Source organism: Oculina patagonica, chromosome 9, assembly GCF_052425735.1.
Source record: "Oculina patagonica isolate OP01 chromosome 9, crgOcupat, whole genome shotgun sequence".
NCBI classification, from domain to species: Eukaryota; Metazoa; Cnidaria; class Anthozoa; order Scleractinia; family Oculinidae; genus Oculina; species Oculina patagonica.
In genome coordinates, this window is record NC_135766.1 from 9276855 (window position 1) to 9301821 (window position 24967).

The following is a 24967-nucleotide window of genomic DNA, read 5'->3' on the forward strand; positions in this document are numbered from 1 at the left end:
GAGGTGTACGATGAGATCCGGAATAATTGCGAATGATATTCCTTGTGCACGTCCAGTGTGCTAGTTTCTGTTGTTTGCGGAAGAATCTTCGGCCATCAAAATCAAAAATACAACAACTTTAGCAATGATTGTGCAAAAACGAAGCTAAACACTGCATGGATCAAGTCCGCTGAAGGAACAGGAACCTGATGCAAGGTAACAACCTGTACTGAATTGCTGAGCCTGATTTTATGACAAAAAAATTTCATGATGTTTATAAACTTAATGTTGCTTTCTAAGCGCAGTTTCGATAGATTCTGTGTCGGTAAAGTTTAGATCTTTCCTTAACTTAAGCAATATACTTTGCCCCTTTAAGTCGCTTTAACTGTAACTTGTAGTACATTTAAGCTTACGCTTACATGTCAGTTCATTTTTTTGTTCCCCTGAGTTGGTTTTATTTGCTATGGATTAACCGATTATCTATTGCCGTAAGTTGATTTTCTTTGTCTCAAGTCGAATTCTAATCCCTTGCCGCCGTGAGAGTTCATTTCTTATTGCTGTGAGTTTATTCCGACTTTCAGCCTTACATTTTCTCGGCGGAAGAAATTCATACAGTATTTTTCGAAGTGCTAAACGACGACAAAGCAAAAAGCTCGAACAAAATAAATTTAAACTAAACTTGCTCCGAAAAACATGTTTACCCCATCTAGCTCGAGCGCGAGGTGAAAAATAAAAACTGACTCATATTTTTTAAAGTAGTTCAAACATTTTTTTTTTGCTTTAGTGTAGTCCACTTTTACACTGAATAGAGATTATTTAGTGTACGTTTAAATTTGTTTAAATTTTGCACACGGTAAGAAATAAAAGATAAGTTTTAAATTTGCGTACGTGACTGAGCAACCCTTTTCAGTAAGCCGATGTTAAGACAAATACAGAAAGAAAAGTAAGAAGGGAATATGCCTGCTATTTTCTATTCTTAGAAAGCAGACAATAAACTCTTAATTAATTTTTAGGCCATGAGTTGTATTAAAGCAAAACGATAAGAGGATCGTAAAATTATTTTCTATTCTTTAGAAAGGAGAGAATAAACTCTTAATTAATTTTTTGGTTATTAGTTCTTCTGCCTCGAGATTATGATGGATTTATATTTGTCTTGCACCAATGGGCCAGCGTATACATAAAAGCTTTGACCGCATATTTGTTAAAATGAAAACATTGTAACTCCAGCAAAAATTAAATAAATTAAAGGGAAGCTCCGCTTTTAGGCTTGTCTAAATCTATATATTAGCTTATAAACTTACTAGTTACTCGAGTTTCACGCTCAAGGCGATCATCAGACTGAGTCAGTCTACGAGAAGATGTCAGTTATAAATGTTCAAATTCAGGAACGGTTGGGGCGACGCTTCTTCTGATTGGTTGCCGCGAAGAACTTGTTTTCGTGGCGGCATTTCGTTACCAGCTCGGATTTCTTGTTTAAAAGGGAGGCATAAAGGGTAACCCTTCTCGCTGCAACCTGTGTTTAATTGAGAAACTTTGCATCTTGACCTCGAAAAATGCCTCCCTTTTAAACAAGAAATCCGAGCTGGTAACGAAATGCCGCCACGAAAACAAGTTCTTCGCGGCAACCAATCAGAAGAAGCGTCTCCCCAACCGGTCCTGAATTTGAACATTTATAACTGACATCTTCTCGTAGACTGACTCAGTCTGATGATCGCCTTGAGCGTGAAACTCGAGTAACTAGTAATACTTTCCTTCTTATTTGTATATTAGCTTATATAAATTTTAAATCACTTTAAACTTGTGACTAATGGTTTCTGACTTAGACAAAGAAAAACAGACTTAGCTGGTGGCAGTAAGATGCAAACTGAATGAACTGAATTTTATTGCATAACAACTGTTTATTACAGATTTTTTGCTGTAGACGGTTTCCTTGTTCTTTTTCGCCTGTAAAAGTAATAAAATAGATGTATTGTTTAATTAATCTCTTGATGTGTTTGTTATTCCTCGCGAAGCGAGGCCGAAGGCCGAGCGTAGCGGGGTATATAATTTTGTTCCTCAAAGGGCTCAGGCGGGATGAAATCTCGCGTGGAGTTTACGGTCATATATATATATTTATTTATTTGTGAGCTTGGTGTGTGGCGGAAATGACGTCACACGGCCGCGCGCTGGTGGCCTAATGGTAAGGCGTCGAACTTGAAATCAGATCTTCGGGACTGAGGCCGGGGGTTCGAATCCGGCTAGGGTTTTTTTTTTTTTTTTTTCTTTTTTTTTTTCTTCTTTTGTGGGTTCGAATCCTGAGCCTTTTATTTTTATCGTTTTTCTTTTCGGATTAAAATAACACTGATTTCCACATAATACTCCCTCGACGCCTATAATAATTCAGGCTATAAACCTTTCATGGCCATCAGGGGCGCGCGGGCGGAGGGTTCGAATCCTCCTGCCGTTCGTTCTTTTTCTTTTTTTTAATCCCCTTAAATAAATGTCCAAAATGCGACTATCCAATAATTTGTCAATGATTTTGAAAATAGCCTGCGCTTCCCAACGCTTTTTACCTCTTTACGAACCAGAAAGAGCCGCCATCTTCAAAGCGGAGTAGACCCTGGGAACGAGGGTGTCGCGAGCATGCCCGTTACTAGGCAACAATAACAAATCACCGGTTAAAACCGGTTATCACTCATTATTTACAACACCCCCCCCCCCCCTCCCAAACCCAGAGCTTCGCGAGACCCTGCGAGTCACGTATTACTAGTTTTATTAAAGAAGACTTACTATAATTCACTAATGAACTGGTAACCTTTACTTAGCATGAACAGAGACAACAAGAAAATTTTTGAAACTTTCATACTTTGAACAGCTGTGTAGTGTAATAAGGGCATTTCGGTATTTTACTTCGGTATGAGCTTCTTATACTTAGAACAATTTCTGTAACACGACCGCAACAATTTACAAAACATATCCATCGAACATAATGCAGCTTGTGCAAACAAAGTAATTTCCAACTGGTTTACAAAGCAAAGAATATACGCTCAATTGTACTTACCAAAGCACTTTGTTAAGGAGTCTGCCATTACATCAGGATAACACCTCGAAAACACTGCTCCAAGAATCACAAGCTTTAGTACATTGACACATTACAATCTGTTTCCTGCAGCGGTTTAAGTACAATCTTATTTTCAAAAGGAAAGCACGAGCGATCAACGAGCAACAGAATTTCAAAACAGCGCCAAAATGGAGGATGAATAACGATCAACATGACAATAGTCACGTGGGGGAGTTACGTTCCGTGATTGGTTAAACCACAGAAATCCGCTGAAGCCTTGTACTGCAGTCTCAATAAACATGGCGATCCCAAGCAGATGGAGTATTGTGACGTTTTCACATTTGGCCATTTTATTTTTGTGAAATTATCAAGGTTAACAATAAGAATAAATGTTGAGAATGAAACACACTGAGGTGCTCAGTTTATCTGCCAAGGTTTTCTAGAATTTGAAGGATGGAAAATCTTTACTACATTCACGATGACATGCAGTGATAGGTGAGAAATTGCTTTTAATGGTCAGGTCTTAAATTTTTTCTGTGTTTTTAATTATCTCGGTAAGCAATGCTTTCTTTGTGGAGTGATGCTCATTTTTTATTTGTTGTCTTAGGGTTGAAATTACCAGACACTGACAAACAATTGGTATTTATTTGCATGTTTGGCTGTTTGTATTTTAATATAATTATCTTTGGACTAATGCGTGCTTGTTTCAACTCGTGGATTTAAACCAACAAAATATTTTGTGTTTTGTCTTACTTATTAAGGACATGTTATTTACATGTGTAAGTGCATCTTTGTTTTGACTACAGACTAGTTTAGCAAGATGTGATGAGTAATATTTCAATGGATGGGTATACAGAAGTGTAGTATTTTATGAGTTTTTTACAAGGTCAAGTATTGCCCATTCCTTAAGGTGATTCCCTATTATAAAATAACTCAGATAGTACGCGTGCTCTGATTGGTCAAAAACCTATGTACTATTGTACCGGTAAAGTCCCGCTTCTGTCCCGACATGGCTGCACTACGCTCGATTACACATAAGGACGAATAATTAAACTTAGTTTAATGTATTCTTTTGGTCTATCTGATGGTTAAAACGGAGGATATAGGAGGATATATGATTCTCGGAGGATATATGATTCTCTTAAATGATTATTATGAACATTTACTGAGGGTGGATCACAAAATTGAATTTTCCCGCCCACCACATTTGAGCGAACGAACTAAAGAAAAAACGAAGACGCAGAGACAAACATACGAGAAGGAACAAAATAAACAGGTCCGCTTTCACTGGACGGGAAAAATATTAAAAACATGGATATGGTTCCATTCAACATTAACACGGAAATTTTATTTGAAAGGAATTAAAACTGATCAAATTGGTCGCGATGAACTTGATTATTTTGATGGCAGAACCTCACGCTAAGTTCTTGTACGCGCTTGAATTATATGGTCTCCCATGTCTGTTATTCGGCGAAAACTAAAGAATACGGAATAAATAAATTCATAACAAATTTCTAAAGCAGTGTTAGTGGAACTAACCTTTATTCTCAATACCTTCGTCAGTCTGTGAAGTTTGTAAACTTGCAAAGTTTTCGTGCAGTCTTTTACCTGCTTTCACTTTCGCCATGAATGATTCCGGCCACAATGTGCTAGATTTCCACGTCAAAGAACTTTAAAATCGTTAAATACATTTTATACAATGACAGTTTGTCTTTTTCCTTCCCTTTCTTATGACTTTTATAACTTTAAGAGAACTTTTAAGCGTTTTTGGCGCGTCGATTTTTGCGGATTTTGTGTGTAGAGCTGAACCTGTCTTTTATTTTTTCGGCCGCTGTGATTGGTTTACAGCGTAATCCGATTAACTTGTTGAGAATAAGACATTTGATAACGAAAAAAATGGATTCCTATTTCTTTGAAGAACGTTTTCTATAGTTATTTCATAAAAGCAATAAACCACTCTTTCTAGGGCTTAACTGGCGTAATAAAACCACTTGGGATGTCGGGAGAACACTCGAAAAGCTTGTAAATCACTCGCCTGACGGCTCGTGATTTACAAGCTTTTCTCGTGTTCTCCCAGCATCCCGCGTGGTTTTATTACGCCAGTTAAGCCCTAGAAAGTGTGGTCTATTGCTTAAGTATTGCATTGCGCATCCTTTTTGCGCAGAATTTTACGCGTAATTAGCGAGCGCACATAAACAAAATGGCGGCCTTTTTCTATGCGGGCTTGGCTCGCGAGAGAGAGAAATCATCGTTTTCTCATAAACGAGTTCGGTGACCTATCATTTTTTTCCCTCTAAGTTCGAAAGTAACGATCAAATTATTTCCGCAAAATGAATACAGATCAATTTCTATGGCAGAATAATACATTATCACCGAAAACGTGTACTTTGCCAGTACACCCAGAGTAAATATAAGGTATTATATGCAGCTCCTAAACGAATACGGTGATTCCCCTTTTTTAACTTCCCTTAAGGTAAACAACCAACTGGCAAAGTTTGGTTGGAAATCTATGAGCAGTTCTATTTCTAGGAAATCAGATTTTCCAGGTTTTTTTCAATTTGTCATATCATTTTGCGTGCATGTAGCTATTGGGAATTCTTAGGAATTCCAAGCCCAATTAATGATTTCATTTTAAGAAAGAGAAAATTTCTTTAGCAAGGATATTTTTTTGCTAATGCTCTTCATGACCAAGAGTAGTGGGATTTTATGATCATATTGTTTCCAGGGCAGGAAAGCCAAGAAAAAAATAGACATAGAACTTTGAAGGCCAAAAAATCCGATCATTTTGTGGTCATAGAATGCCCAGGCTTGGCCGGGCTTACCACGCTTTTACCACGCAATTTCTTGACAATCCTGGTATAGAGGGGTATAGCCACGAAAGCCGGGCTTTCTGTGGCCATGGAAGCCGCCAAAGCCCGGCCTTGGCCGCGGTTGCCATGCTTTTCCAGGCCACGCTTTTATGGCAAGCGCGGCAAAAAGCCCGGAAAGCTCGGCCAGGCCGGGCTTTGCCAGGCTTACCACGCTTTTGACCGCGCTCCTGATGCAAGGGTAGGCCCCCTTCATTTGCACCAGCTCTCCCTACTCTAAATAATGATCGGCCCTAAATTTCCATTGATCTCAACACACTTTTTAGTAACGTCTATTTTGTGGTTTCCAATCAATGCTGAGACACATGAATAAAAAAAAAGCTCAGCTAAAAAGTATTTTTACGGATAAGTGGAAAAGTTTGTACCTCCTCAGTTTTTCATATGCGAAGAAGAAAGCTAATCTCTACATGCGTAAACGGCAATTTTAAAGTATTTATATTTATATTTGGTAGCTTTGGTAGCTTTTCTCTTTGCGGAGAGGGAAACTTGCCGTCATATTTCTTGGTCATCTTAGCGATGACCGGAAACTGTGATGAAAGGTGGCCAATCAACATAGAATCGACGCTTTTTTATTTCCCTTGTTAACTTTAAAAGTGGTCTGATCTATTTTACTCTTTAAAATATGCTTTTTTCTTTTAGCTGAATATTTTTAACTGCTTTTTTCTTAACTCTTGCAGGGAAGGCCAAAAAACAGTCAAAATTGACCACATTTGGTTTTTATTTATTTTCTCAGGAGATATTTACAACTGAGAAGAAAGGCATACCTCTTTTAAAAGGTTATGGAACAGGCTTTCAGAAAAAAATGTTTTTGTTCAAAACAAACCATAATATTTTTAAATATATTAATTTAATTACCTTAAATTACCATAAATTGGCCAAAAATTTTGGACAAAAAGCAACAAGTTTCACAAATGTTTAAGGTTATAAGAAAAAGTTAAAAGCAAAAATGTTCCTTGTTATTTTGGCAACATATTCAGCAATTCTGGCTGAAAAAGAATGAAATATAGAATTTATTACAATTTATCTAAGAAAATTTTTAACCTAGTTTGCATAAATTAGCAAAAAATATTTAGGTCAAGTAGCGTCACAGAATTTGGAATATTTTGTTACTTCTGTTGTCCTAAAAACCCTTTTCCTCAAAGTATTACGATCTCCTTATACTCAGAGATAAATTCAGACATCCAATCTAAGCAACAAGCAAGGTTTCGTACGCAGAAATCAAATATAAATAACATTTCATTGCATTTCAGACCATGTGCCCTCGTACGGTTCGTACTAAGTACACAACTCTTACCTCGATTTCGATCGATTCATCGCTTGTATTTCGCAGTTGATGATCAAGATCAATAGGCATCCCATTATTACTGCCTTCTTTCTCTAAAAACAAACTCAAAAGCTCTCTCTGCCCTGACAACCGCAATTGACGAAAGCTTCGCGTTTGACGCCATTTTGAATTGATTTTTGACCGAATCGTGAAATACGTCGTGCAGGCCACATTCAAGTATATAAGCTCAAATTTGCGGGGGGATTAGGTAATTCTCTTGTCACGCATTCTACAAAATTTTGTAGCGATTGGACGAAGAATAAATTTTCAGTGATTTTTTTCGTCATCGTTTCTGAAGGAACGATATTTAAAGGGAGTGTCTTAATGTCTCGCAAAGGGCATGAAATTAAACAAAAAATTCTACTTCATCAAATCTAATGATTTTCTTTTTCTCGTTGTTGTTTTGCGGTTTGCATAGTTTAATGGGTAAAAATATTTCGGGTACACATTGGGATATAATTTGCTCGAATTGTTTTTCGACTGAAGCAATGAACCGACGCTCAAATGTGTGTGTATACAAAGAAATATCCTTGTATTTTTTGTTTTTTCAAGTCCATGACACCAAAATCAAGCCTTTGTTGGTCGAAAATTGTAGAATTAAAACTTCGGGAATTAAATTTGAAAACAGCAATTTAGATCGTTAAAAGCTTCGACTCGCTACCATTGTTAAAAATGCCTCTTACCACCAATACATGAAGGTTGAACTCCTGTCCAAGTACCACTCGACTGGCAGTGACGCTCTAATGATCCTTTTAACCAGTAACCAGGATTGCAAGTGAACGAAACACGTTTTCCCTGCCAATACTGTTGTCCGTGGGTATGACCATTCTTTAGGCTTTCCAAAGAAGGACAAGATCTGTGACCTTCGTGTAAAGGCCATTGAAAGAAATTAGAGTTACGCAAAAAATAGTTTTTCCAGAAAATAAAATATTTATTGTCGTTTTAACCCTTAATATGCTAAGTCCGGATTATTCCGGGATTTGGAGGAAATGCCATTCAACCACTTATGACGTCACCAATTACACGTCAGCAGATCTTTGTGACGTGCAACTTATAGAGTTTGGATAGATCTTTCCACAGGACTGTCCGTTTTGACTATTGACCGCATTCTGACAGAGCTAATCGAAAAAAACGTGAACAGTTTTTGGTGTAAATTGGTGCTAAAACAGGCCAATATACCCGCACTTGATCATGGTCTCCTTTCCAGGGTTATCCATTGATTAAGATCAAAACTTTTCAGGCCAGTAGAAGGGGTGCACAGAGTAAAAGATAGAGAGAATAAGAAAGCAGAGAAAAACGAAAAGGAAAGGAGCAAGGGAAAAAAATCGGAACGGTTCAGCAAAAAAAAAAAATGCGCATGCGCCAAGTAAAACTTTGTACATTTCACATGGAAATTACATCAAAAACCTACTGCAGTGTCAGAAAGTGCATTCCTAGCAAAGTTTAGAGAAATTTAGGACCGTAGAGCCAAGAAAATCGATTAACGGTTAAAAAAACCCTGTATTTTGGAGAAATTTCAGCATATTAACCCTATTCAGACCGGACTTTTTGGACCTTCTCAGACCGGGGGGGGGGGGGGGCAATCACCATGAAACTTATAGGATGTATTGTACGTCCGAAAATCTTTCTTTTGGTATACGTCACGTGGGATGGTGACGTCACATCACGTGACAATTACATCATGATGTCAAAACAGCCGCCATCTTGGATCCGCCATCTTGGATTTCAATTTTTTTTCCAAAATGCCAGAAAACCACCCAAAATCATGCAAAGTACTCAAAATGAATAAAAATGTGCTTTAAACTCGTAAAAATGTAAAAATAATGCCATTTAAGTTGATTTTTATTAACAGAAACACGCAAAATTACAAATTTGGGAAAAGATACCTATCAAAATGCCGTTGCCATGGTGATGTCAAGTTCCTGACACATCATCCAACCCTACCAATTTGTTGCCAGATAAATTTTAGGAAAACTCAGAAAGTTTGGCAGCGTTTGGTTAAATCTTAAAACAGTTATAAAAGTTCAAAGTCAGCGCGGGCCTCAAAAGCCCCCCCCCCCCCCCCCCGGTCTGACTAGGGTTAAGGGTTAATCGTTTGTTTTGTTTCTGCTTTGTTTTTGTTTGTTTCAGTGATTTTTTTTTGCTGTTTTGTTTAATATCGATGCTAGGGCTTTGATTCCTTAACTTTCGAACACATTTTCCTTGATAAAGACTTATACTGGCCAATTGTATTGAAATGTTAAGCGTAACTACTTAACAATTATTCGCCGAAGGCGAAGTGAATCTCGGCGAATATTCCACGAGACGAAGTCGAGGGGAATATTCGCCAAGTTTCACTGAGCCTGAGGCGAATATTTTTTTTTACTCTAATTTTCAGAGGTGAATATCAAGAGCTTTAAAATAAAGAACTAAAACACGGAAACAAAACAAACACAAGTGTTCGCTTGAATATGTGTAAACAAGTTTAATTCACCGATCGTACATCACAATTTACACTTTAGTTTAAGTAATTTAAGCAATAAAACGAAACAAGACAAACACTACGAAAAAGACAGATATCTAGTACCTTTCTTTAATCGTTGGCGACTTCTAGACAATTGTGTAAATCTGATCTAAAGAGACTTGAGTCATTTTTGTCTCGTGTCGTATGACGTTGTCATGACGACACGAGATAATTGTACAGGGGGATATTTTCCCGCCATGTCAATATTTTTCCCGCCATGTCAACATTTTTCCCGCCATGTCAACATTTGCTTTGTGAGGCCGCGGAATTTTCCCGCCATGTCAACATTTGCTTTGTGATCTGAGGCCGCCGGAATTTCGTAATCAAAGAACAGATAATGTTTCTTAACAAAGGTCGCAACTAACGCGCTGGTTTATCAAACTGTAGATTAGGAGTATTTATTGTAAAAGGCTTATTATGTAAAAATACAGGCACGCTTTACTGTTCTTAAATTTTTTTTTCGTTTATTGCTGTAGTTAGTTCACAGTCCTCTTCGGGTTTTCTGATCGGTGCACTCCCACGATGATATTAAGCGTTGACCTTTTCTGTTAATAAACGACACACAATGCAGGCAGAAGAGATGACGTTTTTTTCTGAACTTGCAGCAAACGAGCAAATTATTAGTGGTCCAACAGGCAATATAAATGGAACAGAAATAAGGCCCCTTTTAGCTGGCGACATTGCCTATCCACTAACGAACTGGCTAGTGAAACTTAACCCGGACAGAGGACGCCTGACTCAGGAGCAGAGAAAGTTAAACCTAAAGTTCGGTGAGCTACGATCTGTAGCATTTGGCATGTTGAAAGTACGCTGGAGAATTGCGTTGAAAAAGGTTGAACAAAAAACGAGCATCCTAAAATAGACTATGATTGCTACGTGAGTTTTGCAGTATTAAAAGGGGTGACAACGATAACAACGATTCAATAACAGAAGATAAACGATTAGATAAAGACAATTATTTTGATGCTAAATCTTAAAAATGTCAACTGTGGCGTTTGTTTGTTCCATTTGCCTGCTGCGTCATGGAACATTTCAGCCGATCGTTCAAATCTTGCGTTGTGCTGTTCCATACTTTTTTCCCACATTTCAATAAAAGAACTCTGCCAGTCTGGAGTCGTACTTTTCTGCCTTTCTTTTCTCAGGCGGTTCTGATTCATCGAGAGAAACATTTACACTTTCGATTTGCGAACCCTCGTTTACACTCGGCTCTGAGGTATAAAGGTAGAACTCGTTGCCATTTTAATAATCGGCCATAGGAATCGGCCATTTTAGAGGGATCGATGATGTGGCGGTGTCCCATCACCTCAACAAAGACGTCGAAATAGGGAAGCCTTCTTTAATTTTCTGAATTCCATCTTCTCCAGTCGAGCGAGATCGCTGCTTGAACTGCTTGAACTCGTACTCTAGATTCTTCACCTGCTGTAGCATTCTCTGGCTTTCTGGACAACTTTCTTTATACAAAGAATAGGATATCGTTCCAGATTTTGATTTTTTTCTCTTTGTGAAACTCCCCACAGCTTACTGAATTTGGGGGCCCACGCTTCAAGAAGTTCGTGCGTTTCTTTCTCAGTCCTATCAGCAGCCTTAACGCGAGGTTTTTTCGTTTTGTGTTTGCCGTAGCAAGTACTTCGACATCACTTGCAACTGAAGACTGAGGCGATGGCAGCGATGGCGTGCTTCTTGCCAGTAGAATTAGTGATTGCAAGCGAATTGGATCATGTGCAGGCTCTGGACCTGCTGGCAGGCTTCGCAGTTCAGCTGGATTATAAAATGTGGCGCTTTTCAATGGAAATGGCCAATATTGGCCGCCGTTCATTGGCTGATCTGAATTTGCTCCTCTTGCAAACCGTCGATTTAAGTTATCGCGAAAGGAACAAAATGCGTGATTTGTGATTGTGTGAATTTTCTTTTTACAAAAAGAAATGAGCGTGTCATACAAGTCTTGCGTGTTCTGATAACGCATTTGATTGACATTCCGCGATTTCCTGAAATTGTTTTGATAGCGCGTAAGATATATTCGCCGTGATTCACTGAGCCTGAGGCGAATAATTGTTTTGGAAGTGCACTTCGGTTCTTTTGAACACGATACGTTGCCACGGCTACAAAGTAGGCTACTTTTTAACTGTTTTCTAAAAGTTGAAATTAGACCTGTTCACATCTGAAGTAATTTTTACTAAGCTAGAGTATTAACCCAACTACTTTTAAGGAATTTTTTCAAAAAATTAACAAATAAAAGAGGCTGACAAATGCGGTGTTGAATGACTGTTCAACAAAAGTTGATATACGATACAAGGTCAAACGGTGTCTTGTCAGTTGTTTACATCGAATGTAAGAATTTCTGTCTACCTAATCATGATAGAACTCGTCAAATATAAGTTATCTCTTTCGTTTATACTTTGCATTAGTTCTTTCTAACTGCCAGAGAGTAGTTTGCTTTCATGTGCTTTGTGTTCTACGCGGCGATAACTTGATTTCTGTTCGAAAAGTAGCCGGGCAGTGGCTTTGCCATAAACATTGGGTAGCAGTGTAGCGTTTCAAAAAAAGAATAGCTTAGTGTAGTGTGTCAAACTTATACAGATGCGATTACGCATCGTCCTTTTACCGTGGTAAAAGGGCTCTTTACTTCGGGAAACTCACAAATCGTGTGTGACTGACATTTCCCAAGGTAAATTTACCGCGGTGTTTTTCCCTGGAACTTTTATTTTTTTTTTTTGGTTGGGAAAAAAAAAAAATAAAAACCAAAAAAATACATAAAAAAGAACAAAAGAATTGCCCATGAAAGTTACCATGGATACTATCCATGAAGTTACCGAGGTAAAGAGGTAGGTTTTTCAAGTACCCCAAGATAAAATTACCGAATGCGAGGCAAACTCAAAGATAAGCAAATAAAATAAACAGAGAAATTTATAATTAAATATATGATGGCGCGAGGTTAAGATTTCCGGAGGTCAACTAAAAAAAATTGATTGATAAACTCTTATCAGTGGAGTGCCCGGAAACATGCACGCTAACTTTCATTTTTCGGTATTCACGCTTATTATTACCATTTAGGACTGTAGAACATTTTAAATTCTCACCAATCAAACAAACTAAATGTAAAACCAATGGAATGAATTTAAGTTTGAAACCAATAAACGCAATTTACATATTATCTCCCGAAATTATCGGAAAGGTATGGCCATAATGGAAAACCTTCAATTCTTGATCTTCATTGCCTTGCTGTGTGTTCAGATTACATGCCCAAGATAATAAAATAATTGAAGAATTTTCTTTCGCCAGCTTTTCTTTTTTTTCAGTAAAGCGTTGCGTGAGACGGCTAAATGAAGGTCCCGCTCCTTGTATTCTTGGGTTTTTAAGAGGTGACTACCAACAGCCGGCTCTCTGTACTGAGACCCTCCCATCCTTTCGTACAGAAAAGGGAAGTCGCTAAAGGATATACTCGAGTACTCGTTAGAGCAAAACTTTGAAAGTCTACAATACAAATCTCGACCAATGGGCGTCGTGTTTGGCCTGTCTCTGTTAATTGCCCTCATACGCTCAAATGACTACGGTTACACCCTGCTTTAGAGCTGGAGGTCCAGTATTGCACAGCTTCCAAAAATACCAAATAAACCAGAGACAACTGTTTGCCTGTATCCAATGTTATTTTATTATCTTGGGCATGTAATCTGAACACACAGCAAGGCAATGAAGATCAAGAATTGAAGATTTTCCATTATAGCCATACCTTTCCGATAATTTCGGGAGATAATATGTAAAAGAAATGCCATCTCCTGTTCATTAGTTTGCCACCAAACGTAAATACATTCCGTTGGTTTTACATTTAGTTTGTTTGATTGGTGAGAATTTAAAATGTTCTACAGTCCTAAATGGTAATAATAAGCGTGAATACCGAAAAATGAAAGTTAGCGTGCATGTTTCCGGGCACTCCACTGATAAGAGTTTATCAATCAATTCTTTTATACCCATACACGTGGGAAAATTCCGGTTATAAGCCCCCCCCCCCCCCCGCTTATAAGCCCCCCGGTTATAGGCCCATCTACCTGGAAACCAAAACAATACATCCGATTATAAGCCCCCCCCCCCCCGGATATAAGCCCCCTCTACCGGATGACAGTACTGAACAGGGATAAATGTTGCTTTATTATGCGTTTTTAACTTAAAAACGCATTTCGATCAATACTCCTGAGGCTCGTTTCGAAACGTTTTTTTCATTCCGCTTATAAGCCCTCCCTGATATAAGCCCCTCCGCTTATAAGCCCACCCAAAAACCCTTACGAAGTTGTATAAGCCCAGGGCTTATAACCGGAATTCTACGGTACCACGTTTGTTTTTTTTTCGTGACAGTACAGAGAGCGCTGTTGGTAGTCATCTCTTAAAAAGCCAAGAATACAAGGAGCGCGACGTCATTTCGCCCGGCGTGTCACGCAACGCTTTATTGAAAAAGAGAAAAACTGGCGAAAGAAAATTCTGTCTTCATTTCATTAGTTATTTCTATATTCTTATTTTTTAAATTTATTTTTATATTTTTTTTAAGTTACCCTCGACCCTCGACATGTTACCCTCGACTCTCGACATTTTACGCTCGACTCTCGACCCTCGACAATTAGCTACACTCCTTTGCGTGTTCAAGGCAGCAAAAACGTGGTCTTTCTTAAAATGTGGAAAGCTAAATTGCTTGCTGATTTATAAGTATAAGCTCTTTTTTGGAAATTTGGCGTTTTAATGAACACAACACAAGTCAAGGAAGATCTATAGTGCATTTTCTTACATGTATTTCGATTTATAAACGGAGTCTTCGCTTTCTAATTCTTCGGTGTCTGAAACACTGACATAACAAAGCAGTAGAGGACTGTTGAAACAGTATGAATAATAAATGCGAGATGATGCTAGCAAGCACCCTCGAATTATCCACTTTCGCATTTCGCGCCGAAAACAGTATGAAAGATTGACCTTGGTAAAGTGTTAAGTGTGTGACCGCAAACACCTCGGTAACGTATTCCCGCGTGAGTTTACCTTGTATTTACCTTGGGAATGTATGTGTAAGACGTTCGTTACAAACATACCGGCATTTCTATTTTCAGCGTTTTCGTCACAAAAAAACATGTATGAAATACAGTAGAACCCCTATTATGCGGCCATCCTCGGGGAAATGGCAACTGGCCGCTTAATAGGGGTTGGCCGCTTATTAGCATAAGACATTATAAAAAGGTAACGTTTCTTCAATACAATCGCAGAACTTATATCTGGTCTTGAATGTGACTAATTAATATTCATGAAAAAATTGGGACCAGAGAAGGAAGTCCGGATAATCGAGAAATCCGGATAATCGAGGTCCGGATAATCGAGGTTCGACTGTAGCATGAAAAGGAATAACGGAATCACGTGAAGACGACAATAAACCTGTGTTCGAAGGATTTTATCAGCCTTCACTCTCATTTTTGTCGAAAACAAAACCAAACATCGTAAATTACATTCTTACTGGCCGCTAAATAGGGGCAAAAGCAATAGAAAAACGTTCATCGGGACGGCAAAAATGTGGCCGCGGCCGCTTAATAGGATTGGCCGCTTAAGAGGGGTTTTATTAACAGTATTTTACTGACAGTAGTTTCGGGACTTTAGTAACTGGCCGCTAAACAGGAGGTGGCCGCTTAATGGGTGGCCGCTTAATAGGGGTTCGACAGTACTCTATTTTCTAATATTGTTCTTTGATCGTTAAAAGCGGGCAATGAATCGCAAAAGAAATCGAAAACAGCGCAAAACGGTCGGCGCAAGGTGACGTAGAGAGCAGAGGTGTAGTCTCCTAGTGAATGTTGTGTAACCCTCACTTCATGGTTGTTGTTAGTGGTCAATGGATGCTCACCAAACAGTTTCCGTCTTATTTCAAGTGCACCCTTCTTGGACTCGAGAGCAGAGTTGTAGTCTCCAACTGGATGTTGTGTAGCCCCCACTGAAAGATAACTGTCAGCAGTCTCTGAATGTTCTTCACCAAACAGTTTCCGTCTGATATGCTTCTTGGGCTCAAGAACGGAGATGTAGTCGCCTAGTGAATGTTGTGTAACCCCTGCCCCAAACAGCCTCAGTCTAATGTCGAGTACACGCTTCTCTGACTTAAAAGCTTCTGAGCAGTCCCCTCTCCTGTGTTGAATGGCGGCTTGATCTAAATAGATGTCAGGAAAAACCGAATAGCGAATAGTCGCGAATACTACGAATACTCCCGAATAGTCGCGAATAGTATGTGATAAGTCGTGAATAATGGCCAATGGAAGCGAATAGTAGTTGGATAGTGACGAATGGTAACAAATAATGACAAATAGTTTCAAATACTAACGAAGAGTTGCGAATAGTGACGAATAGTCCTGAATAGCGACGGAGGTTAATACCATATTATATCAAAACAGTAAAAAATTTTAAATGTTTGAAACTGCAGCTATTTATCCTGGAAAATACATTTCCGTCTTGTTTTCGACTAGCACCCTTCATCTGATTATTGTTTTCTTCAATTTGTAAATCGGCCAAAACCTCTTTAGTACAGTCACCAAAGTTTCCGTTTGCCGAGACTCCTTGAACCAGATCTTTGTATATGTCTAGTAGTTTCTTAGTCTTTGACGACTGTGCCATAAAACACTGACAGAATCGCAAAATTTAATACACTTTTGCCTTAATTTTTTTTTTGCAATCGCGAAAATTAATACTCGCGAAATTTAATTGAGTACGCGCGAAAATTAGTAAGAATAAGGTAATTTGGAATGCCCCTTCTTTATAATCCTCTGCACCCTTAGCGAATTGAAACTGTGAAGTTGCCTTTAAGACGAAACAAAACTACCTGGTAGAAAACTAGCCTTTGAGCCTGAGAACTTTACAAAAAAAAGAAACAAGACCTCAATACATCAAAAAGAATTATAAACGAACAATCACTTTATGAATTTATAGAACGAAAACAAGCTTAGCACCAAAACGAGGCTATACCTCGTGGTTTAACATAGACTACGAGCAGTCCCTATTTTTTCGCAGAGTCCGTCGAGCTTGAAGGAAATTTTTTTTTTCGAAGAGTTCGTCGAGCTTATAGCGAAAAAAATTACGCGCGGGGGGAGGAGGCGGGGCGAGGCGAGAAGCGAAAGTTTAAATCGCAAATTACACATATTGAAAAGAGAGTGACACGAGACAGCCTAAAGGGCCTTTGATTGGTCAATTGATCTGCCATTGAGTTTCTTTTGACCGCGTGCGACCTCCAAAACCACCGTCCATAGCACCAATTCTAATGCCTTGAGAACCATCTCTTGAAAATTTTTCGGTTAAAAAGCCTTGGTAGCGATTTTTTATAATTCCAACTGTTTTCAATATTCCGGACTTGACGCGATTTCTTTCGAATGAACGAAAATTTCATTCATCAAATGCCGCCATGTTTACTTGCCTGGATGGCAAAGTTGGCCTGGCTTAGTAACAAGCCCTGAATTGCTATATTCACCGCCATGCGAGGTGAATATAACTTCATAAACCAGATCATCTTGACCAATCAGAATGTTGCATTCTTATAATCACCTCTTGAAATTAGACTAAATGGTATTATTTAGCAAAAAAAAAAGTCGCTTACATGAAGGCTGTGTACCACTCCAGCTACCGGAAGACAGACAAATTCTGGTAGTCGATCCAATTAGGTGATATCCCGAATGACAAGTAAACGACACTGTTTCACCCGTCCAGTGTCGTGAGCCAAGCCTTTGTCCGTTTGATGGTGAACCAGGATCACCACAAGTGACTAAAGCTTTAAAAATTACAGATGGAATAATTTTAAAAATCTAAATAGGCTGGGAAAAATACAATAAAACCGAAAAGTGTGGCAAAGTCTTAAATATTAATCTTCATTCTACATTCTTATTGTTATTTTCTCTAATCTCTACATGAGTAAATTGTAATTTTAAAGTTAGGCCTTTCCGAAAGGAGGAAAACTTCCGTTGTCTTTATAGCGGTTTCCTGAATATATATTGCGACTTAATGTTGCCAATCAGTCTGCTAAAAATGGCATCGACGCTTTATAATTTCGCGAGCTAACATTGAATGCTTCAAAGTTTTCTCTTTTTTTGGTCTTCAAATTCTGTTTGTTTCTTTTAGTTGAATATGCAAAAAAAGAAGCATTCTTAAGTGTTGCAACAAGCATGATAAAATCATTTTTGGTCAGAAAATCGAATGTTTTTCTTATTCATTTTGTTGTTTTGTGAATTACATATGTAAGAAGATATTGGTAAACGCTGTGACACAACCTGCTGGAATTGTTCTTTGACGGAAGCGGTGAAAATGCTTCGCTGTGTATAAGGTGAAAAATCTTTTATTTGTTTGTTATTTTTTGTAAGGCTGTTATACAAATTTAAATATTACAACTTTAGAATTTAAACTAGTTCGAAAACTCTAGAATTAAAAATTCAGGAAATAAATTTGTAAACAGCAGTTTAAAATGTTTATTTTTTTTGACTCGTTGTCAGTTTTGAAAATACCTCTCACCAGTACATGAAGGTTGAACGCCAGTCCAAGTACCACTTGTCTGGCAGTAACGCTCTGGTGATCCTTTTAGTAAGTAACCAGGATTACAAGTGAACGTAACGCTTTTTCCTTGCCAATACTGTTGTCCGTGAGCATGACCATTCCTCAGTTTTTCCACAGGAGGGCAAGTTTTTTTACCTTCAAATAAAGGTCATTTAAATCAATTATGAATGAATGATACAGGTGCTTATACAGCGCATTTACAAAGCTCAATGCGCTTCACAATTAGAATTTTATTGGATGAGACTGGACATCAGCATATCAGGCGCCTTTGGAAGCCGCTATCCGTCCATGTGTATAATCTCACCCCACCACCCAACCTATAGAATAGAAACAGACCACAACACCGGGAACTTCATGCCCTACTCTTTACGATGAGTGTGTGGGTTCTTTAACTTCCCCTGCTGATTATAACACTGAAGATGCAGGAGACCGGGCCTACGGTTTATTGTCCTTATCCGAGAAGACTAGAACGCCTTACAATTGGCAGATGTAATTACAAAGGCAGCACGTTCTCCTCAATTATTTTAACCCTTAATATGCTGAAATTATTCCCAAAAACGTTTTTTTTTTAACCGTTAATCGATTTTCTTGGCTCTACGGTCCAAATTTTCTCTAAATTTGCTAAAAATGCACTTTCTGACAATGCAGGAAGATTTTGATGTCCGGATAATCGAGGTTCGACTGTACCATGTAAAAATGAACAATATTTTACTTTGGCGCATGCGCATAAGCCAAAATTTGGACAGTCCTATGGAAAGATCTATTCAAGCTCTATCAGATGCAAATCATAAAAATCTGCTGACGTGAAAATTGGTGGCGTCATAAGTAGCAGAATGGCTATTCCTTCAAATCCCGGAAAAATCCGGGCTTAGCATGTTAAGGGTTAAGATCCTGAGTGTTGGTCCGGTCTGGGAGTCGAACCCGAGACCTCCCGCACGGCAGTCCGGCGCTCTTCCAACTGAGCTAACCGGTCGGCGGTTTTTTACTCAAAAAATAAATTTCCCAGGAAAACAAAATACTTATCCATCGTGTTTTTCGTTGGTTTTATTTTTGCTTTGTTGTTGTTTGTTTTCAGTGAATTGTTGTTGTTTTGTTACCAATCCTCCTACTTTGATTCCTAAACTTTCGAGCTCGCTTTGCTTGATATAGAATTATATTGGTTGCAATTAAAATGAAATTGTAACTGCATAGTATTATTTAGCATGAAATAAAGTCGCTTACATGAAGGCTGTGTACCACTCCAGCTACCGGAAGACAGACACATTCTGGTAGTCGATCCAATTAGGTGGTATCCCGGATGACAAGTAAACGACACTATTTCACCCGTCCAGTGTCGTGAGCCAAGCCTTTGTCCGTTTGATGGTGAACCAGGATCAGCACATTTGACTAGAGCTTTAAAAATTACAGTGGAATGATTAAACACATCAAAAGGCCGAGAAAAAAAACAATTAATATATTATTGGGTGACATCTAAAGTATGGCGTAGTCTTAAAACATGTCGTGCATGGGTAAAGATTAAAACATTAACCCTCTTACTCCATTTTCATTGTTATTTGCTATACTCTCTTCCTGCAAAAATTAAACTTTAAAGTTGGGTCGTTTCGGAGAAGAGAGCTTTCTCTGTCCCCATAGCGGTGCCTGGATATTGGGACGAAGTTTTGCCAATCATTCTCCTAAAAATGGATTTGACGCTTTATAATTTCGCGCACTAACATTGAACGCTTAAAAGCAGGGGGGAATAGAAACGAGGCCTGTGGCCGATAAGCGATGTTCTCATAAGGCCCGGGTTGCACTTGGGACAAAATCGGGACAAGTTTATTTTGATAACCAAAAAAATTGTCAGATTCCTGTCATCAGTTGACCACGCCAAGTGCGACCTACTTGTCCCTACGCGGACAAAAACTTGTCCACGGAGACAAATCTTCAAAGAAGCCGTCGTCCTGCCTCAACGCAGGACTTTTTACGAACAACAAACAAAAAATGTTTTTCTTGTGACAAAAGTGTCAATCCGTTCAGTGATCCTTAAAAAATTGTTCGCTTCACATTTTACTGTCTAGCCATGTATACGAATTCAAGCGGTCTTTGACCGAATATTTTCGTTATTTTGGAAAAGAGCCCTCGTAAGATAATCCAAATGAAAGGAAAGATCGGTATAGGCCAGAGCAACTGTTCTGTTGCTGTAGTCCGAATTATGATGCACAGCAATTTGCTCATAGTTTTCCGCTTTATACGGCGGCACGCTTTCTTTTATATGAGCTTCGACATCGTTACGAACGCTCGCATTAAGAAGGTAGAAACGAAAATTTGCGTTGATTTGATTCAATGCGACCGGTTTGTCTCTCAACTGAAATTAACACAGTATCAAGTGACGGGTAGTTTTGTGTCGTGTGTCCAAGTACAGTGCGACCCTAAATACAACAATTCAAATTGTCTCGGACAAGTTCCGAGACAAACATTGTCCTCGACATCTTGCAACATTTCAAATGTTTGTCTCAAGTGCGACCCGGGCCTAACTTGCAACTCGATCAATTGACGATCTAGTCAGCGGTTTTTGGACAAAGATGCAGCAGGCCATCTTTTCCCGCGAAATGTCAATCTCGAGCCCAGAGTGTCTCCCGGCTCCGCGGTCCGTCAGCGGTTGTTCAGCAGTAGGGTCGCCGGTAGACACTCTGGGAAACTGAAATGTATTTCTCTTTCTCTATTGGCCCTCACAGAACAATAGAAATCAACACGGAAGTCTGAAAATCTTCCCGGAAGTAAACCAAACCGGAAACCCTGGAAAAACATTTTTCTGTTTTCCATGGTCAAATGTTCAGGAGTATCAGCTTAATTTTGTAAAAACACCTAAGAATTCGTGATATGGCTCTAAATAAATGAAGAATTTTCTAATTCTTTCCTTCTCTTTGAATGTAAAAGATACCATGATTAAAAAAGGACTTCCTTTAAACGTCGATTCTGAATGGAGTTTTTAAACAACAAACGACGGCGTCGCCAAGGACAAGGTCGATTGAAAACTCAATTTAAAGTTGACTTACAAATCTCGCTAGAACTACTGTTTTCATTCAAATCTCCGTTCAGGTTGAAAAACTGAATATGGCAGACAGTGCACGATTCAAAATAATTACTAATGACGCAGAATTTGAACAAAACGCGTTGTTGTTTTGCTGAAGAAAATGAATTCTACAAAAATTATAACACACGTGTGCACGTGCTAAGTCGCCAAAATGCTAATTACGCCTTTTGAATAGCGTTGACCTGTGTGCGTGTGGCCTTCAACGTCTTTATTAATATCACCGCCATTCAACGAGGAAAAAATTGTTTGCTTGAAAACATGCAACCTATCCTGAAAAGATGCGCTGTCAGCGAGAACCCTTTCCAATATACAAAAGTCGCCAAACAAAAGTATGCGAAAGTCGCCAAACAAAATTTTTTTATGAACAGAACAATAGCTTGTTTGTGCGCTGTGTATTATGTAAATTTCTTAGCTGTCCTCGGCAAAACAACAACGGACACACGCACGCAGTCTTCACGGACGGAATCCTGGAAGGCTAACAACACCATTGATTTTAAAACAAACATAGCAGAATGCTCAAGAAAGAGACTAAAGGAAATCAAAACACCAGACGCATTTTTGTTAACTCTCTCTTTTGTTAACTGCAGGACGTTATTGTTACTTTTGTTGAATCAATAAACGCCAGTAATACTGTAGTTCAACTTTTTCGATTTACTTCCGTTCTGGGAAATTTACTTCCGCTTGGAACTACGAGCATGCGCAATAAAAAACGGAAGACCAAGGTTCTTCCTGAAATCGACCTGAAATTGATCTGATCGATTCCAGTTTCCCAGAGTTCATCCCATACCGCTGACCGACTGGATGGACTCTGGGCTCGAGATTGGCGAAATGTAAGCTATGGCAATAGCAGCCACGATGATGTGGATCCAGTGGCTGCAAGGGGTGACAACTATCCTCACTTAAGATCTAAATGCACTGTTTTTTTCTCAAAATGTCGTCATCGTTGTATAGTCTAGCACAATTTGTGAAGTCGTGCTACTTTTTAACGCTGAAATGCAAATGATTATGCCACGATTTTCAACCCACGTAGGGATCGCAAATGAGGAAAAACAAAGAACGGTCAAGTCAATAAACAACCTAAAAACAATAGAGCATGAACAATAGCTTCGACTGGCACGGGAACATTCGATCGCCATGTTGTCATTACCATTTCCGTGATAGTTTTATTTCATGTTATGAAATAACGCAGATAATACGCGCGCTCTCAAATTGGTAAAAAAAACATATGTACTTTTGTACCGGTAAACCCCTGCTTCCGTCCCGACATGGCAGCACTACGCTCGATTGCGCATAAGGACGAAAAATTAACATAAGTTGAATGTCTTCTTTTGGTCTATCTGATAGTTAACGTCGCGCAGGACCCTTGACGGGATGCTATCTTGTAAAGCTTTAATTCGCTACATTTTGAACATCGATTCCTCTAAAATTTATCAAGAATATTACGGGATGATGGAATTACACCATGATTGTCCGTTTTACTGACAGATGACCGTTTACTGTAATGTTACAGGCTCTTAAAAGTTTAACTGCAGATAATGCGATTTTGTGTCCAATTTTCGGCTACAACAGCGCACCAAATTAAATGATTATATAACCTAGTGATGAATCATAGGCTCTTTTGTGTTATGACAAAAACGAAATTTTCGATTTAAAAAACTTCTAGAAGTTATCTGCTTCTAAGAGAGTAAAAATGTGAAATCTAAACTTTGAAACGTGCTATCTTCATTTTGAGAACGAAATTTCAAAATTCGCTCTTGTCATAACACAATAGAGGGCACCAAGTTCATGTTCCTCGCGAATCAACTCCTGAAATTCTATATCTGCGGAGAAAACTTGGACACAAAATTGCAGGATTTTCCGCTTCCGAAGACCTTCCGAGTCATTGTTTACAACCGACGTGTGCTATATTCGCAGCTGTGAAGCTAATTATGATAATTCGCTTTGTTTCAGCACACGGTACGCAAAGCTAAGAACAATACCGTGTAATTACTTATACAAAGAAAAAAAACTTATGTCATGGATATTTCGTTTGTTGTCGGCTTCAGTCGTCGCATTTCGTTCATACTCTTAAATACATACATAATGATCTCAGGGGTCCTGCGCGACCTTGAACGGAGGATGTGATTCTCATTGTGAAAATTTACTGAGGGTGGATCACAAAAATAAATTTATGTAGATGCCTACGAGAACGTTTAATTGTTGGCCGCCAGTTGTTTATCGGAAGACAACCCAGATTAAAAGTGAGATAACCAAGATCGAATAATTTGGGCACAAGAGTGGCGATTTATTGACTAAAATAACTTCTGAGTGACAACTTAATTAACAAAAACACGACGAATCGACGCAGGTGGGCGTGAAAACATGCCCAGCCGTAAGCAAAAGGCCAGTGACTGATGAAGGAGCAATGACTGGGGATGGAGGCGGGAAAATTCTCTGATGTGTACTGCTCGAAGGTTAAGAAGAATGAGGACGAACACATATCTTACACTCTCCTTGTGTGATTGGAATAAAACCGCGGAATTCAAGATATTCAATTTGGTTAACGATGAACGGATATAAGCCGAATTCCAGCTTTCAAAACAGCCACATGGCAATTATTATGGCGGTGTCCATAATCTCGTGGTTTTCCCGTCCAACACAGTTGGAGCAAAGGAACTAGGAAAAAAAAAACGAAAACGCACCGGACTGGAAAAATATTATAAACATGGATATCAAAGTGACAAACAAATTATTCGCATACAAAAAGTTGAGTTGTTTTTGTCATTATGAAATAGACAAGTGTAGGTCCCAGCGTCCAAGCGTCCTTTGGTTAAAAGTGGTGAATGACTCAAGCCAAAAAACGTTAAAATTGTTAATACCTTTTATACGGTGACAGTTTGCCTTTTTCCTTTCTTATGACTTTTATAGCTTTTTTTGTCGGGTCGATCCGTGAATTTTGTGTGTGGAGCTGAGCCAGTGTTTTATTTTTTCAGCCGCCGTGATTGGTTTACTGCGTCATTCGATGAGCTTGTCAGTTGAGAATAAGATATTTGATCACGAATAATAAAATAGATTCCTATTTCTTTGACGAACGAAGCAATAAACCGTACTTTCTGCTTTCGAAAAGCTTGTTAATCACTCGCCTGACGGCTCGTGATTTACAAGCTTTCCTTGTGTTCTCTCAACGTCCCGCAAGGTTTTATTACGCCAGTAATAATTATTATAAAGCCTTAGAAAGTGCGATCTATTGCTTAAACAAACACCACATGTTGACAACAAGGACCTTTGTGGAATCATTTTTGCTGCTTTAAAGACACACCTTAGAAAACCTTTTTTTTTTACTGCTATAAAAATGACCTTTCCCACTGGTGCCATGTTGTTGTTATTGTTTTGGCAAGTTCAGAATGAGAGGAGCTGCTCATACACCTTAGAGACATCTGCTGACTACCGCCCCGAAGATTGCTTTGCAAGTTGTGAGAACATCGCTCAGATTTCATATTGTAAGAAAATGTACGAGAAGTTGCTTTTCCCCACCCCCTCCCCCTGCTTAAAAAAGTTTCTGTTCCTCGACTTTTCAGGTTATTCCACTGAAATTGAACCTGCACTAAGATTTTTGTCAAACTTTGCCTATTGATTGTTTATGTTATAGGCGTGGCTTGAA

At 38.7% G+C, this 24967-nt stretch overlaps 1 protein-coding gene across 1 annotated transcript in view; it reads right to left on the reverse strand.

Moving 5' to 3' along the window:
- Window positions 1-24967, reverse strand: part of LOC144665657 (CUB and sushi domain-containing protein 3-like) — a 546049-nt gene that overhangs the window by 265158 nt on the left and 255924 nt on the right. The window contains exons 11-14 of the mRNA XM_078526929.1: window positions 19476-19646; window positions 18213-18389; window positions 17308-17478; window positions 7897-8073 (exon numbers count right to left, since the gene is read on the reverse strand). Coding sequence (XP_078383055.1) covers window positions 7897-8073; window positions 17308-17478; window positions 18213-18389; window positions 19476-19646 — 696 coding nt within the window. The remainder of the gene's footprint in view (window positions 1-7896; window positions 8074-17307; window positions 17479-18212; window positions 18390-19475; window positions 19647-24967) is intronic.